At 51.3% G+C, this 17,427-nt stretch overlaps 2 protein-coding genes across 10 annotated transcripts in view; one reads left to right on the forward strand and one right to left on the reverse strand.

Moving 5' to 3' along the window:
• Sptb (spectrin beta, erythrocytic) overlaps positions 1-14,553 on the forward strand; it is a 131,710-nt gene extending 117,157 nt beyond the window's left edge. Inside the window, exons 33-36 of the mRNA XM_052185623.1 lie at positions 7,146-7,405; positions 11,063-11,236; positions 11,492-11,534; positions 11,702-14,553. Of these exons, the coding sequence (XP_052041583.1) occupies positions 7,146-7,405; positions 11,063-11,236; positions 11,492-11,534; positions 11,702-11,872 (648 nt within the window). The 3' untranslated portion in view covers positions 11,873-14,553. The remainder of the gene's footprint in view (positions 1-7,145; positions 7,406-11,062; positions 11,237-11,491; positions 11,535-11,701) is intronic.
• An 89-nt stretch (positions 14,554-14,642) lies between these two features.
• Plekhg3 (pleckstrin homology and RhoGEF domain containing G3) overlaps positions 14,643-17,427 on the reverse strand; it is a 45,709-nt gene continuing 42,924 nt past the window's right edge. For all 9 annotated transcript variants that reach the window (XM_052185615.1, XM_052185616.1, XM_052185614.1 and 6 more), the window contains one exon: positions 14,643-17,264. In XM_052185615.1, the coding sequence (XP_052041575.1) occupies positions 16,531-17,264 (734 nt within the window). In that variant the 3' untranslated portion in view covers positions 14,643-16,530. The remainder of the gene's footprint in view (positions 17,265-17,427) is intronic.

The raw sequence follows: 17,427 nt of genomic DNA on the forward strand, positions 1-17,427 counted from the left end.
GTCAGCATTTGTGAGTGAGGGGCAGTGCCCCACGGACTGCAGGCACTGGGATTGGAGTCCATGGCCACCTTTGTGGCAATGCCTTGATAGCTCTAGCCCGTTGCCCCTCCCATCCCCCAGCAGCCAGCAGTGAGGCTCTGACGTCTTAGGTGGACTCTGGGTGTGGGACAGCAGCTGTTTCTTCTTGCTTGAACAGCTTCCCCAGTCCTTGCCCCTCCCCACCCGCGAACAGCTTTTTCAGACATTTTTGCCTCAAATGCAAGCCCTCTTTGTTCCAAATGGGCAGTCTCCGCCTGGAACAAACGTCAGCTTTGCCCCAAACTTGGGCGTGTTTCTGTCTCCCCAGGATGCCTGAGTCAGCGTGGCAAGGGTGTGTCTGCCTGCAGTCTGGCACTGTGCCCTGGCTCCCTGGAGAAACCTGCTCTCTTTCTGGACATCTCGCACAGCGGGGTGTGGCCAGCTCTGGCTTTGCTGTGCCATATGCTAACGCCTGGTCCGTTCTGCTGCAAAATCTACCCCAAGTTCCTTGTTTCAAGCTGTGCATTCCCCCACCCCCCCACCCCACCCTTTGCCCCCTCCCCCCATACTGATGGCCTCAGCTAACATTTAAAAGCACCTCAGAAGTGGGTGGGAAACTGTCTACTTGGCAGTGCCAGGGTCCAGGTCACTAAGAAAGCCATCAGTCACCACCTCCTCTAAAGTCCACCACAGGTCATTCTCATTGAAAACCACTCCTGAAGACACCTCCCTCCCTCTCCTCTGGTGGTGGACCAGGTCTCCTTGTGTCCTAGAGACCTACAGACCGATTTCCCTCTTCTTTTGCTTTGTTCAGTGGCCTGAACCATATTCCCTCCATCTTGCCCAAACTCCCCAGTAGACATATCAGATGCGCCTCTCTGCTTCCAAACCGCACTTCTGGGAGCCCCTGACCATCTCCTGGCCTGCCATTTGCAGGACTGCCTGCCACCCGCCACAGCTGACCTTTCCTTCCCCACCCCTACACTTCTCGGTCAGCACAGCCTCTCCTTTCTCCTTGGGGTAACTGTCCACCCCAAGTCTCCATGTTTTCATGTCTTTGGCTACTTTTCAACTCAGCAAACCAACTCTTTTCCTTCTCTTGCAAGCAGCTGTCTTCAAGCAGCCTTTACAAACTGTCTAGACAGCCCTTCTCCTTAAGAGCCCAGAAGCCGAGCGCTCAGACGCTGGGGAGAGCAGGCATCCTGAACTGCTGGAGTTGCTTTGCTCACCCCGCCCTCGCCTCGGACTGTACGGTTGCCTAGAGCATCCAGCAGTGTGTCTTTTGTGGTACAAGTCCCATTTCCAGCTCCTTCCAGTGTGGTCTGGATGTGATCGCAGCACCTTAACAATTGGCCACACACTTTCTGTAAGCTGGGCACGTCTCATTTAGACTGGGTGCCCCATCAGGTGATATTTTCTTCAGGAGTCATGGTATTATACACACATAAACACACCCGGACTAGGCCGGGCAGTGGTGGCGCATGCCTGTAATCCCAGCACTCTGGGAGGCAGAGGCAGGTGAATTTCTGAGTTTGAGGCCAGCCTGGTCTACAGAGTGAGTTCCAGGATAGCCACGGCTATACGGAGAAACCCTGTCTCGAAAAAACCAAATCAAAAAAAAAAAAAAAAAAAAAAAAAAAAAAAAAAAACAAACAAACAAACAAAAAAAACCACACCTGGACTAAATAGAAAAAGCATTGTGTTTGGAACTAAGCAGACCTATCTTCTACCTTCCATTGTCAGATATGGCTGTGGGCAGGTTGTCTGTTGCCCCTAATCTGTAAAATAGAGAGGCTGAGAGGCTTGCAAGACAGAATGTGTGCAGAGAACTTGGCACTTAGCACATGGTCATTTAGGTCCCATCATCCTTACTCCAACCCTTCATCTTTTAGAAGAACCTTCCCCCATGTAGACTCCAGCATTGCCAGGGTTGTAGACACCAACCAGCCTGGAGGCCTCCATCCTTACCACTCCATCTCTCTATGTTCTAGGCTCGTGTCCCAGAACATATCTCACTGCTCTCATGGGGCAGCCTGCTCTGAGGTCCATCCACGCCCCCTGGCTCTCGCCAACAATGACCGCAGAGGGGAAACTCTGTCAGCAGGGTTCTTTTGCTTACGGGTACATCTTAATTTATTGGGCATCTTTAGGAAGACCCTGTGGTCCTGAGCCAGGATATTTTGGCCTGTGGAGTGAATGGTCTGTGTGCAGTTCCCCCACACCACCTGCTGGCTGATCCTGGAAAATGCATCTTTAAGTTAGTCCCCAGAAGAAACTAAACCTATTCTGTCCACTTTCCCACCTCTCAGTATCTGTGAGAAAGATTCCCATCCCCCCTGTTCACGTCCCCCTCCCCCAACCCAGTTTCCCGGCCTCAGCAAGGCTGTGTGCTTAAAAGACAAGCTTATGTGACTTATTTGACTTTGCAAGGCTCTGTCAAGATTCCACCAAGACTCAGGTGGTTATCCTCCAGGGAGCCAGGGGTCTTTCCTGGTTTAGCCTCAATCCCAGGAGGTCCTACAAAGCTCTTCTGAGTGTCCTTTCTTTCCCTAATGTCCTTCGATCAGCAGCCAATTCCTTTCTCAGACATTGTGCCAGCAGCTGATTCACACATCCTCCCATCAGACACTTCTTCTAGTCTGTTTAGCAAATGAGCAAACCAGCCTCTCCTGCAGGCAGTGTCTCTTCCTATTGCAGGCCCACCCTGCTCACTTGCCCCCTCCTAGGACCTAGACATTGTCACCACCTCCCAGTCTGACCCCCCAGAATTTCTTCCAGGTAGCTCCTGCATTCTCCTCCAGACTGTCCCCAGCTCCTTGGGTGATGGCCTGTGATGGACACCCTCAATGGTGCAGAACTTGAGTGTTCCTGATGATCAGAGCCTGCTGACTGAGTGCATAGAAGTCATCAGGGGCTCTGGCCACCTCCTCAACCCAGTGTCTAGGCAGAGCCGGCCGGTCTGTCTTTAACATGCACCTCTGCTGGATAAGAAGCAACTCCAAGCCCTGACCAGAGGCTTCTGATACTTCTACCTGACAGTGTAGATTCCTCTGCCTGACAGTGCAGTGGCTCTCCTCCTCAGGCATTGCATGCTTCCAGGGAGAACAAGGGAACTCCACCTCTTCCTGTCCCTTCCCTAGTTTATTTAACCTTGGAACCTGCTCTTTCTTTCTTCCTTTCTTTCTTTCTTTCTTTCTTTCTTTCTTTCTTTCTTTCTTTCTTTCTTTCTTTCTTTCTTTCTTTCTTTCTTTCTTTCTTTCTTTCTTTCTTTCTTTCTTTCTTTAAGACAGGGTTTCTGTGTGTAGCCCTAGCTGTTCTGGGATTTCTTCTATAGACCAGATTGGCCTCAAACTCACACAGATCAGCCTGCCTCTGCCTCCTGAGTGCTGGGATTAAAGGCATGTGCCGCCGCCACCAGGCAAGATTGTCCTTCTGTTCCCAGGCATCTACCAACATGATCTCTGGCTCCATTTTTGGATGGATCATCACTCAGCTAGCTGTTTGCTGGGAAGCCCTTGATGCCTCTGGCCTACAAAGAGGCAGTAACTCTGTCAGCCATACTGCAGGCCTCAAATTCATTCATTGTAGGCGTTGAGCAAAGCCCAGGGAATGGCTGGGTCTTTGGTCAGCCACTTGGCTCCTTTGGTTCCCTGACCACCTGCATGCCTAGGCCTACCCTCAAGGTCTTGTGTTGCTTCCCTTTCAAATGTGCAAGACCTTCTTGGGGCAGAGAAATAACACTGTGGATTCTCACCCTGACTCTGCTAACCTACTGTGTGATCCCAGATCATCCCTGAATTTTCTGGAACCCAGTTTTCTGATCTCTGGTAGGACTGGCTGATTCAGTGGTTCCCCCAAGACCTCTTCACAGTCTCCAAAGTCTAAGGATTGTCCTCTTGGCTCCCTTTGTGGGGGCTCCATCTGTCCCTGCCACCTTCAGCCTTCTCTGTGGTACCTGCTTTCCTGCCAGCTCTGCCTCTGTCCCCTCCTTCATGAGACACCAGCTGCTAGTAAAAGACCCCAGGAGACATTCCTAATCTCAGCTGAATTCCAAAGACCCCTCTCTGCCTATGCCCACACTTCAGGCACACTGAGTGCTGACTTTAACTAGGAGGCCACTCCCTGTCACTTCTCTACTGTCTAGTGGACTTTGCTCTGTGGGTCAGAACCCCCTTTCTGCTTTGTTTCTGCCCACCAAGTCTAGGTAAAGTCTTCCTCAGAGTCTTCACAAAGTTGTGAGATCTTGGCAAAAGTACCAGGACCTTCTACTAAGGAACATTTGTTGACCTCGGCAGTAGCTGGTGACTTCAAAGACACCTTCTCACATTCATTTTCAAGCTCTGTGAGCCTCATGATTGAGTCTGAGCTGCCCCCAAAGTGCTCTCCCGGTTCACCACAGTTCCCCCGTTCCTGTCTGGAGCCTTGGAATATTCCTACTGAAAACAACAGAGGAAGTAGCAGGTTCCTGCCAGCAAGCAGCTAGGATTTCCCATTAAGGGTCACATTAAGAGGCCTCCTGCGAACCCCATGCTCTAGGAAAAAGGGTATTTGAGATGGTCAGGCTGACTTCACAGGCACTGGCCATAACAGCTCAGGAGAGCCGGAGACAGGTGGGTTTGGTAGGAGTAGGATCATAAAAGCCAGCATTCCCTATTTTAACCTGAAAGGCTTAGATCACCCCTAAAGTGATCACAGGTACCCCCTTACAAGCAGAGAGGAAGGTTTAATGACTTGCTGGGTTCTCTTCTGTTCTCAAAATGAGGGTCCAGAAACTTCATTCCAGGGCTATCTGACCCACCGCCTGGGCTTTGGGTGTTAGAAAGGGTACAGAGGGGCAAAGTCCTATGGGGAGGGGGTGGGTTGCTATGGAAGGAGTGTTTCCTTCCCTTTCCCATCACCCACTCTTCCAGAAGTTAGCCAGACTTCCTTGAGAGCTGAAGAAAAGATGAACTCCGGGAGCCTCTCCACCCTCTCCTGCATTCATCTTCCTCCCAGCAGATCTGGGTGTCTCCCCGGTCCAGGAGGAAACTGAGGACTTCCAAAGCCAAAGTCCTCCACCTCTGCCCTCATTTCTGGCTCCGCCCTCTCAGGTCTTGACCTTTGTGTGGGGTTGGAACCAGGATGTGCTGAAATCCACTCCAAAACCAAAACCAGAGAAGAAATCTTTGCCATTACTGGAAAGCCCCGTGTGTCAAAGCTAACTTGTAACACAGCCAAACTCAGAATACCCTGGCTCCAGCGCAGGCTAGGTCTCCGCCTAGTACGCAGCAGCAAGAAGTCGGCCCTAGCTGAATGTATCTTGATTTTCTTAAAAGCTACTTTCTCAGAGAATTAAAAGCATAGGAAACAGATGCAGGAGCGTAGAGGCTGGAGAGGTGCAGCAGGCAGGTCATAACCAGCTGGTGGCTTCCCACCCTGCCCCCCTGTGGCTTCTTCTCCCAGGCATCAGCCCCCTCCCGCCTCCTCTTGAGGAGAGGCCAAGGCCGGGGCTTCCCACCTGGGTTGGCGACTGCCTCCAGAACTTTCCATCCGAGGCAGAAGGTAGACTGCACTGGGGTCACACGATTCCAAACTGAGATTTGAGGTCCCATCCCATATTCACATCTGTTCTTTCTCCTCACTAGAAAGTAACAGTGCCGGCATGTCAGGGCCTTTGGAGCCTTGGGACAATGCTTGCTCGTGGCAAACATTGAGATATAAATTCTTCCGGCATACGTACAGCATAGCAGCCTGGCCACAAGCCTCAAAGGATTCTAACAAAGGAATGAGAATAGCCTAAAATGCAGGCCTGCCACGCTCTGGAGTACATTCTCCTAATGACTTTGTTACCCACTGACTATATAACATCCCCAAAGCCATTAACCTCTGACCATCATTTTCCTCATTAAATATAGAAATGTTTGGTCAGAGGTTTCCAAATGCTTCCAGCCAAGTTTCCTTTTCTTTGAATGAAATCTTACCAGGACCCCGGTACTTGAGAGCTTGTTTATTGAGCAGTCCAATATGGTGGGGACACACACAGCTCCTCCTGTCTTCTGACCACGGCCTTTGAACTCCCCCCACACTTGGCATTCCACAGTGCCCCTCAGGCCGAGCCCAGTCGTTACAGCTGTTGGAAGTGCCCAGTCTTATCTTAAAGCTTCAGTTTTACGTCCAGTGATGGGTTTGTACCCTCGACTAAGCTCCCAATGAAAAGAACAAGGCCCGCCCTTTCCCAGTTCCTCCCTGTTCCTCCCCAATGTTCTGAGCATCCTGTATGCCTGTTGGGAATGCCTTCCCACCTCATTCTGGGGTTACCAGAAGTCAGCCACAGGGATGATGCAGTAGCCTCATGGCCCAAGTGGAACTGCCTTCTTTGGTACCCAGTCAAAAGACCCCCCTATTGTTTTTGCCTTAAAGGGGCCCTATATCCAGCTAGGAAATGGGGCACCCCTTCCCTTTTCGTCAGCACCTCATACCTACAGCCAGGAGCCCACACGGAGGTAAACAGCACAGCATTTCCACAAGACAGGCAACCAGTGACATCAGAATCCCTGCCCTATCTAACAAGTTCCTACCAAGTGACAGGAAGAGAGCTTGTCAGAACCTGAAGAGACTCCATTTGTTTTATATGGTGAGGGGATCGCGTCTCAAGCGTTTGGGGGTAAGATATAGTTAAGTTAAAGGTGAGGGAGACCGATGGCTTTGGTGACAATCTGAAGGGTATGGAAGAATACTCTCTTTCACTCAATACCCTCATCCCTGCAGGGTTTGTCATCCCTGCAGCAGGCCCTTTCTACAAAGTATGTCCAGAGCTGCAGTGTCTCAAAGTCGGAAGTATTTGGAGGAAGGATTGGGCCCTGGAGCAGGCTTTAGAGAGCTTGTCCCTAGCTCTGAAAGTCACACGGGATGTGTGGTGATGTGTGTCCACCGGACCCCTTCATCTCCTCTTAACAACTCTCTTTTGCTAATTAAGATGAAGACGGGATTACCTCAGAGACTCGAGGAGTTAAAGTTAAAGGAGAGCCAGAGTGGGCCCAGCAGCTTGTGGTAGAAGAGAACTAGGCTCAGGTGGAAAGGGCCAAAGAAAAGCTATCCTTGGCCTGAACCTTCATGAAGGCCTGCTCCTCTCTTGTGCCCCTGAGCAGGGGGAAGAAAGAGGACCATGGCCCCAGGACCTGCCACCACCACCCCTGCCAGGACACCACAAGGATGAACAGGAGAAATCCGTTGGGGATGAGAGGCCTGCCACAGAGCCCCTCTTTAAGGTCCTCGACACGCCCCTGAGTGAGGGTGACGAGCCCACGACGTTGCCAGCCCAGCGAGACCTCGGGCACACTGTGCAGATGGAGGGCTACTTGGGCAGAAAGCACGACCTAGAGGGGCCCAACAAGAAGGCCTCTAACAGGTGTGTGTGGGGAGGGCCACTGGGGAGACGAGTGGCTCCCGGGGTCACCCCACCAGCAGATGGATTTGATGCCAGAGGTGTGCGCTGGGGAGAGTGGTCCTGAGCCTTTGGCTCTCCCCGTGGCTTCTTGGCATGATAGGAGAGGCCTATCTTAATTTTGGGTCTGAATTCAAATACTGTGACTTCATCAAACATTATCCATCCAAATCCCGCAAGGTATGTTTCCCATTTGTAAAACGGAATGAGAATGGAGCTGGGTGTAGTGGCACATACCTTTAATTCCAGCACTCAGGAGGCAGAGGCAGGCACATCTCTGTGAGTTCGAGGCCAGCCTGGTCTACATAGTTCCAGGACAGCCAGAGCCAAATAGTGAGACCCTGTCTCTACCTGACCCCTCATTCCCCCCCCCCAAAAAAAGCAATAAAAAATGGAATGAGGGTAGATGGTAACAAGACAGGCTTTTTCAGAACAGAGGCTGTGCCTGGTAAACAGCAGGTCATGGTGGGCACTGGCCAGTTCTCACAGGGGTGGGCAACAGGAAACCCTGGCGCTGACACGGTCTTAACCAAGCCTCACTTTTACCCATCTGGACTTTACCTTCCTTGCTGTAAAATGGGAGATGACTAGGGAACATTAGTGACTTAGATGCCTTCTGTAGGTCCCTTCTGGTGCTGATGCAAAGAGGGCAGGCAACCTGAGTTAGTCATGTTCTGCCCCTGCCTGGGGTCTCTGGGGCCCTTTCCTTTTAGGGACTGGGCCAATGGCTTGTGGCAGAAGAGAAGTAGGCTCAGGTGGGGGGTGCCTCCCCCCAAAACACAAAAACACAAACAAAAAAAACAAAAACAAAACCATGTCCAACACTGGGCGGTGGAAGCCAGCGTTACCTCTAGAGCTTCTGGCCTGGGGCAGTCAACAAAGCACTTTCAAACTTCAGAAAGGGACAGCCATTCGGAGACTCAGTGGTCCTGGAGACTCACTGTTTAAACGCAGAATCTCCAGGAAAGGGAGCTAACATTTCCTGGGCATCTCCTGTGGGCGTTGCATTCTTCACAGCTGCAATGAGATGCTGAAGTTTACATTGTCCAGACGGGGAGATAGCACTGCAGAGGTTGTCATTTGCTCAAGGCAGCACTGTACACCAAGGACCCTCGTAGCCACTGCCTGACCGCAGGAGGAAGGACCCTGAGCTCAGTCAGGAGACCTGGGCTTGGTTAAAGGGTTCTACGACTGCTTCGTCTGAGTCAAGTGCTCTTTGGCCAGATGGTGGTTCTCTCTGTGCCCTCCTAGCTCCTCACCTGCCTTCAAAAGGCATACAGACAGACAGACGGATAGACAGATGGACAGACGGAGGAAGATGAGAAGGAGCAGAAGCTGAGTGCCTCTTACCATAAAAACGCAGCAGCATGCCTCCCAGTGTCAGTATAGGGGCTTGGGCAAGCCGCTGGGAGCTCAGGACAAACCGCTGGGAGCTCCGGAGCTGGGACAAGGCCACCCTGAGCCTGGAAACCCAGACAGGCCTCTTGGGAGCTCAGTGCTCTCAGACACAGCTATAGAAACATGCCTAGACTTACAGAAATCTGGTGGCTGAGGGTTTTTTTTTTTTCTTTTTTCTTCTTAAATGATAGGACAGAGTTAAACATGCCTCTTGCCTCTAATACCAAACCAACTTCAAGACAAGTTTAGGCTAACACTTGAAACCCTGACTCAAAAAACAAATACAAAACAACAGAAAAGGAGGTAGGACACACACACACACACACACACACACACACACACGCACGCACACACGTGCATGCACACATGTCCTAGCTCCATTCTAATGCATCAAATATGCAAAGAATAAAGAAATAGTTTGAAATTTTACTTTGAGAAACATCCCAAGATCAGAATTCTAGCATTTGCCTAGCATGTGAAGGACCCTAGTTTCCATCCCCAGCACTGTGCCACTTAACTAACTAAACAGTGGCTAGTGTAACTCATAACTAGAATATTTGTCTAGCATGTTCAAGGCCCTGAGTTCTAACTCTAGCATCAAAAAGGGGAGCAACTTAAGATCATTCCCTCGCCCCTCTAGCAAATGTAACTCCACTCCAGGGCTGTGGTGCCCTCTTCTGGCCACCAAGAGCACCTGCACTCGTGAACACACACCACACTCTACAAACATACATGAGTGGCACCTGCCTTTAAGTAGTGTATTTCTGTGGGTTGAGGAGAGCCTGGTCTACATAGTGAGTTCCATGCCAGCCAGGGCTACAGAGTAAAATTCTCAAAAAAAATAAAAAAATTTAAGTATTCTAAAAAATCTAGAATTATTAGCAAAAATTTGTGCACAGGAATGCTCAGGCCTGAGGACGGAATATAGCTCAACAGTAGTGTACTTGCCTAGCGTGCCTGTGGCCTTTGGTTCTATCCCTAGTGCTACCGAAAAAGCAATTGCCCATTGTGATAGGGAACATGCTCAGTAAATAGAGTTTCTTAAGCTTCAAGATATATGTGAATATATATATATGTATATATACAAGATAAATGTGTATATATGTATATACATATATATATACACACACATATCTCACATTACTATTCAATAATAGGATACCATAAATTTTGCATAAAAGTATGCAAAGTTACATTTAAATAATATTGAGGTCATAAAGACTTTTTTTTTTTTTTTGGTTTTTCAAGACAGGGTTTCTCTGTGTAGCCCTGGCTGTCCTGGAACTCACTCTGTAGACCAGGCTGGCCTCGAACTCAGAAATCCACCTGCCTCTGCCTCCCAAGTGCTGGGATTAAAGACGTGCGCCACCACCACCCGGCTATGAAGACATACTTATGACATAGTGTTATGCTCAATATTAGCCTGAATATAAAGTGGAATGTGGAAGGCTGGGCGTGAAGCTCTGTGATAGATGTTCGGGATTCTGGGTTCAATTTCCAGTGTGTGTGTGTGTGTGTGTGTGTGTGTGTGTGTGTGTTGGGGGAAGACTGAACAATATACAATACAATCTAATTTTAGTTATCTCTGAGTAGAAAAATGGGAACAGAACAAATGCTAGAAGGACACACAACATGTGAACAATGGTTAATTTTTGGTAGTGAAATAATATGTAGATGATTTTTAATCTCCCCCCCTTTTTTTAAAGGATTTTTTTATTTATTATTATATGCAAGTACACTGTAGCTGTCTTCAGACACCCCAGAAGAGGGCGTCAGATCTCATTACAGACGGTTGTGAGCCACCATGTGGTTGCTGGGATTTGAACTCAGGACCTTTGGAAGAGCAGTCAGTGCTGTTAACCGCTGAGCCATCTCTCCAGCCCCTTCTCCTCTTTTTCAAACAATAGACTCTGCTACTATTTATCCAGGTTAAAATGATGCAATAAAAATAAGCAGTGCTAAATTAATTAACTAGTTAATTAATTGATGGCAGAAAAAATTGGTAACAGTAGTGGTGGTGGTGGTGCAGTGGTGGTGGCAGAGGCTCTGTGAGTTTGAGGCTAGCCAGGTCTACAGTGTGGGTGTGTTCTAGGACATCCAGGATGATAACAGTGAAATCTTACCTCAACAAAACATAACAAAACAAACTTGCAAGGTTACCAGAGCTGGCTGTGAGGTGCAGCAGCAGGACCACAGGTGACACGCCTGTGCACGTTGTTGCAGGTCCTGGAACCACCTGTACTGTGTGCTCAGGAACAGCCAGCTGACCTTCTACAAGGATGCTAAGAACCTGGCCCTTGGGGTGCCCTACCACGGTGAGGAGCCCCTGGCCCTGAGGCACGCCATCTGTGAGATTGCTGTCAACTATAAGAAGAAGAAGCATGTATTTAAGCTGAGGTGAGCTTTGCCGCCGCCTTTTGAATCTGTATGCTGATGGCTTGATGAGTTGCGGGTAGGCCCCCTTTCAGCTGGGGGGCTCTTCCTTGGGTGTTTTTAAATTAAAAGACTGACGGTCTTATAGACTTTTGCCTTTCTTGGGCAGTCTGCTGTCCTAGAGGGGCATGACTTCGGCTGTAGGATAGTGGCTAACTCTCTGACCAGGTTAAGACTTCTGGAGTTGGTAACGTGACTCGAAACCCTTTGTCTTCCTAGGTTAAGCAACGGCAGTGAATGGCTCTTCCATGGCAGGGATGAGGTAAGTCAGGAAGCCTGACTCAGTCGGGCTAGCAGTGGGGCGGGCGGGACCTTGACACTTGAATCATCTCAGGACTCCCTCAGGAGTAGTCACAGAAGCACACCCATCCCTTCACGGCCCCAGGAGGGCTGCGTACCCCCAGACTCCCTGCCATTTCCGCCCTGCAGGAGGAGATGCTGCTGTGGCTACAGAACATGAGCACGGCCATCAACGAGTCCCAGAGCATCCGTGTCAAGGCACAGAGTCTGCCTCTGCCTTCCCTGGCTGGTCCTGATGCCAGCGTCGTCAGCAAGAAGGATAAGGAGAAGAGGTTTAGCTTCTTCCCCAAAAAGAAGTAGCAGCTGGGGGCCCCTGTGGGCAGGGCCAGCCAGGCAGCACTGCAGTGTGCATTGGGACATGCAAGGACAAGGAGCCCATGGCCTCGACCTCTGCAGTGGCCAGTCCTCCTCCCGCCTGCCACTCACTGCCTGCAGCCTGCCTGCTCAAGTTCCTGGGCCAGCCCCAGGGCCCCACACTGCACTGCAATAGCTGCCTTGCCTGCCTGGCCTCCCTGGCCTTCCCAATGCCTGCCAACAGCCCTCCACCTCCCCTCCCCCATGCAGCTGGCTGGGCTCCAGGGACTGGAGGTCCAGCTCCTCTGGGGCTGGAAATGGTTCTGTAAGGCATATAGTTCTCTTCCTGCCTACAAGCTGGGTGCCTGATGGGTTTCCTCCAGCACTGCCCACTACCACAGCAAATCCCCTCTGGGGTCACTGACCACAGTCAGCCAGGGAAAGGAAAATGAATATTGACGATGGCTGCCCTGTTCCCTAAGGGCAGGAGGAAGGGCCTTCAGATCCAGCTCTGGGCAAGGGGCTGGTGGAGTACCAAGGGGGACAATATGGATGCCAAGCTTCAAGTACTGCCAGCCTCCTCCCCGCTGGGCTCCTTCAGAGATAGGACTCTCTCCTCAGGGCTAGTGTCCCTTTTCTCTCCTCACACCCCTAAGAGTTTTGGTGAGTCCCGAGTGAATGAGCCTCTTCCTCCTTATGACACCCATTGGTCTTCCTGGCATCAACAGTGTTAGGACCAGAAGCCCTCACACGGCTCTCCTGGAAACCCTGGTACAGCTTAGGGGTCAGACCTCTGCCACAGGAGGGACAGACAGGTATTGCGGCTTTCTCCCATTCCCAATTGCAGCCAAACCAGAGCTGGTGCCAGATACAAGCTGATACCCAGGTCCTGCAGTCAAGTATCTCAAAGCTACATGCCCCCCCTGTGCCCCCTCTCCCTGCAGCTGGCACCATCCAGGCCAGTGGCTGGACACAGAGCTGTTTATTACCTCGGGGTGACAAATGCAGGCTTGTGACACAATTACCCCTGGGACATAGGGATGAACGTTGAGGCTGTTATAAAGGTGTGGCTCCTCTTGGTTGGTTTCTGCAGACCTAGTCTTAGATTTTGGGGTCACATGGTACAGAGATCACCAAACATCTACCACCCCTCTTCAGGCATCAAAGGGGCTCTGCAGCCTGCACAGGAGACTAGGACCGCTGGTCCTGCAGGCGCGCTCTGCTGCACAACTGAAAGCAACACAGCTCCAGCCTAACATGACAGCTGGAGTTAGGTCCACAAGATGGTGGAGGTGAGGGCAAGGGGCCTTTTCACCTAGGAAACCATTTGTGTCCCTAGGGCCCACAGCCAGATTCTACTGCCTTCCCTATGGGTAAGGCTCAGCAGTAGGCATACAGTTACTAGGCCTTCCCAGAATCCCTCATTGTTGGCCAGGCAGGTAGAGCTCAGAGATCAGTTGCACCCTGTGACCCTGACACCATCTGAGTATGAACTCAGCTCCAGTAGACTATGACCACCATAGCCAGTGGGGTCTGATTTCTTCATCTCCACAGCCAGTCTGTAACTTGGCCTCAACGTAGAGGACCCTAAACTCTCCCCTCCACAGGGAACATAGTGAGCACCATTCACCAGCCTCTTTGTACAGCTGGAGAAACCAAAGCAGTAGACAGGGAAGCATCTGCACCCCTGACAATAAAAATGGCCTTGGTACACTGACAGGCAAGTCTATCTCTGGGTCAGGAAGGGGGCTCCTCGATGAGGCGCTAGGTGGCAAGCAGCTCCCTCAGGCAGTTCCCCTGGCCTAGTCTTTGAGGGACCAAGGGATGAGGGTCTACGTTTCCCTTCTACATGTACCCAAGTAGCGCCTGAAGTGAGCATTTTCTGGTAACTCCACAGAGCCAAGAAAGAAAAGGCTCCAATGGAAGAGCTAGGATTTCTCCGCAAAGGATTATACAAGGGCAGAGACCTGCATGTGACCGGCCATCACGGCCAGCTCCCCACACTTGTCACCCATGTCACCCAGGCCCCACGGCACTCCACATACTGGACTGACTTTGTGGGAACCCTGTGCACTCCAGGGCGGGGCTCTCCTGGTGCCCTGGCAAGGCTGACTTTTCTGGTATTTTCTACTTTGCAGTCTTCCCTGACAGTATTCTCAAACTGGGTTACCACAGCTCCAGTCCACACCAGCATCACAGGCTTCCTCCCCAGGGCGGCTGGAGGAAGCGCTCTGGGAACCCAGGCAGCTCTCCCTCCTTCCCTCCCTGTTGCCTTTGTCCTGGGCTGAGGAGGAGCAGAGGGGTCCTGGGACCCTCCCACCCCACCTCTGCCAGTACTAACAGAAGTCTGTGTAGGCTTGGCTCCCTCCCCTGCCCCATCTTCTCCTTCCTATTGGAGGGCAACAGGTCCCCTGGGCTGGGTGGGCCTGGATCTCCTTCCTCCATCACCAAGAGGAGGCAGAGATTCAGAGGAGGCCATATGGCTTGGTCCCTTGGACAAGCAAGCTCAGGAAGGACACAGAAAGTGAAATGAAGGTAGAGAAATGAAACCCTGTTGGGCACAGATCACACCATCTGGGGCTGGTCCTGGGGCTGGCTGGACTTGTCCTCCACCTGCTCAAATGTGCGTCCACCAACCAGAGGAACCCCATTTACTAGGTTTTTTCTAATAAATCAATAATACTCTGTGTTTGTTTCTGTTTATTTGACTAGCCTCTTGTTCCTTTGAACTGGACATCAGAGGGAAGACACCATGGAAACAGAGAGACAGCTAGAGTTTACTTTGTTCCTGAGCATATTATGGGATGCTGGTGCCCAGGCCCTAGATCCCATCTGGGATCCTGAGGAAGCTTGCTCATTCATGAGTTCAATCAACTCTAGGGCAAAGTTGTCTCTAAGCAATCTACTGCTCAGGCTGTTAACTACTGGGAGCAAGAACCTGATCCCCTATCTGTCCTGGGATCCATCTTCAGGGGGGCAGTTTTGTTTGGCCTGGGTGGCACATGGGGCTGCCAGGTTTCAGAGGGTCTTCAGATAATTCTAATAGGAGCCAGCGAATACAACTGTCCCTGTCCTCGGCACACCTACACATGGGCTGTGAGGCTCATCTGAAAGACATTAGCTACACCTGCCCAGGCTCCACCCCTGCATGCCATCACTGAGTTTGAGAAACAATGACTCATCCTGCCTTCAATCTGTAGATGAGGAAAGTTGGGTGATCCAACTGGCTGGTAGCAAGGCTGGGACAAGACTTTGAGTCACCTATTCAATGCTTTTATGGCCACTATCAGGTGTCATATCCTGGGACAGGCCTGCTCAGAAACAGTAGCTGTCTTCTCAGTGATTGGCAGTGGCTGCAGAGGACAGACAGGACATGGGCTACTGCAGTCCTGCTCTGTCCCTGCCCAGGAGACCACCACTCACTGGATACCAGGGTGAGGGTTGATGGTTCTGGGTTCAGATCCAATCCATCCTCCTAGGTTGGAAGATCCCCAGGTCTTACTCTCTGCAGACTTTCAGGTACACCAGAGGAACTAACCTCTCTGTCACCAAGGCCCTACAGTCCCCTCCTTTCTGGCCCCAGACAAAACAAACCAAACAAAGTAGAGCTGGTCTGTGGAGAAAAGAGCTCACTTAGACTTAGAAATGGGGGCCTTCCTGGCCTTGTGCAACCAGGCACTGCTGTGGATGCTGTGAGGACGGGAGCCATTCTAATAAAATTCACTTACACTCCATAACGCCGCAGGCCACATTAGGACACTGCCAAGCCGCAACCTTAGGACCCTCGCCTCCTCCTGGGAACCGGAGAGGCGGAAATGCGTAAAATGCCCTGTTTATCTGAAGGGCTCCACTTGCCTGTCGGCTCCAGCTTTTTAGAACAACTTTGTCTTTGGGAAAAGAGCTAAAGATTCCCATGTAGGATTCTCACCCCAGATAGAACATCACACCATTGGGTGGACAAAGCAATGCACAGAGGCAGCCGCGGTGGAGAACAAGGTCCCACCTCACACTCTGTACCCCACCTGGCCTGGGAGCGCCCTGCTATCTTCTGTTTTGCTGTGCCTGGACATTGAATGAGCAACCCAGTAAGTAAGGAGGCCACACACAGGTTGGTGGGTCAGCAGTGGTTATTGCACCATAGGTAAATAATGAAATGTGTGTACATTAGCAACAACCACAGGGCCAGCAAGACAACCTTCAAGAGTTCCTGAACTAAGTCCGTTACATTCTTTACAAGACACACACATACTCACACACGCACACACACACCACAGGATATAAAGCAATAAATTATTGGCCTCGTTCCTGCCTGGGTCCTATGACAAGGCAGTTAAAGGGCAAAGCCTGCCCAGGCTCTTTCCTAAGTCTCCCTTGGGTTCTCAGCCAGCCAGTAAGAAAAGCCAGAGCAGTGCTTGCTCTCCCTGGGCAGAATAAGCTTAAATAAAATAGTAGGCTTCTTATCAGAGAAGGATTTACAGAGAAGGTAAGTGGCTCATCTGGACCTAAGGAAAGTCATCACAGGACCTCCCAGGGGAGGGGAGTTGCCAGCACAGGGAGCAGGTGAGTTCACACATGTTTCCCAAACCACTCTTCCAGAGAATGGAGGAACAGCCTTAGGAGCCAGTCCTTTCCACCTCATGCCTGTTCTCTCCTTCAGGAGTCAGTCAACCCACAGAGTTCAAGGCCTGGAACTTCTCCCTCAGGTTTCTTACTCGACCCTGTTTGTTTGTGTCTGCTGAGTCCCTGGGACCGTCTTCTTTGGGCTGGTGCTCTGCAGACTCCTGGGAACCTTGGCCCTGTCCCTTCAAAGCCACTGGGTAACTTGGTTCCTTCCCACTGTCTCCCTCCAGCTCAACAGTGGAGTTGGGATGGGGCCCCTTCTCCATGACGATCACTCGACGGTTGTTCTCCAGGGTAAGGTCTGCAGTGACATACAGGGTCTCACCTCCATTCAGCCGGCTTTGGGGAGGAGACTCAGGAGGCGGAGGCTGGGAGGCCTCCCCATCTCCTTGGTGCCTGTTAGTGTCCAGGCTGCAGCAGTGGTCCACTTTGCCCGACACAGGAGGTTCTACAATGTTCTCAGGCAAGGAGCGGCTCCTATTGACCAGCGGGCCACGGGGCCAGCTGCTCTCGGCCTGAGCAATCTTGTCGTGGGAGGTATATTTGGAGCAGAGCTCCCGGACGTCAGGCCAGTTGAAGGTCTCAGTGTCAAAGGGGCTGAGGGGGCTCCGAGCAGAGGACCGAGACCCAGGCGGGGTGGTTCTTGGGCTGACGGCAGAAGGGCTGAAGGAGAAACGGCGTGGAGAGGTCTCCACAGCAGAGGAAGACTTGGAGGTGCCATGCTCCTGAGCCACCAGCTGCTCATAGCTAAGGAGGGATAGCACAGGCTTCCTCCTGGCTGGGAAGAAAGAGAGCACGCTACGTGAACCACTGGGAGGGAAGATTTGAGACAGAAAGGGTGAGATGGGAAGCGTCTTCAGCTGTTTGTGGGGACTGGGGCATGCTGGAAGAGAAACCCCATTTGTCTCTCTGCTCCCATCTTTGAGCGGAATGAGCCCCTG

The sequence above is a fragment of the Apodemus sylvaticus genome, chromosome 6 (assembly GCF_947179515.1).
Source record: "Apodemus sylvaticus chromosome 6, mApoSyl1.1, whole genome shotgun sequence".
NCBI lineage: Eukaryota > Metazoa > Chordata > Mammalia > Rodentia > Muridae > Apodemus > Apodemus sylvaticus.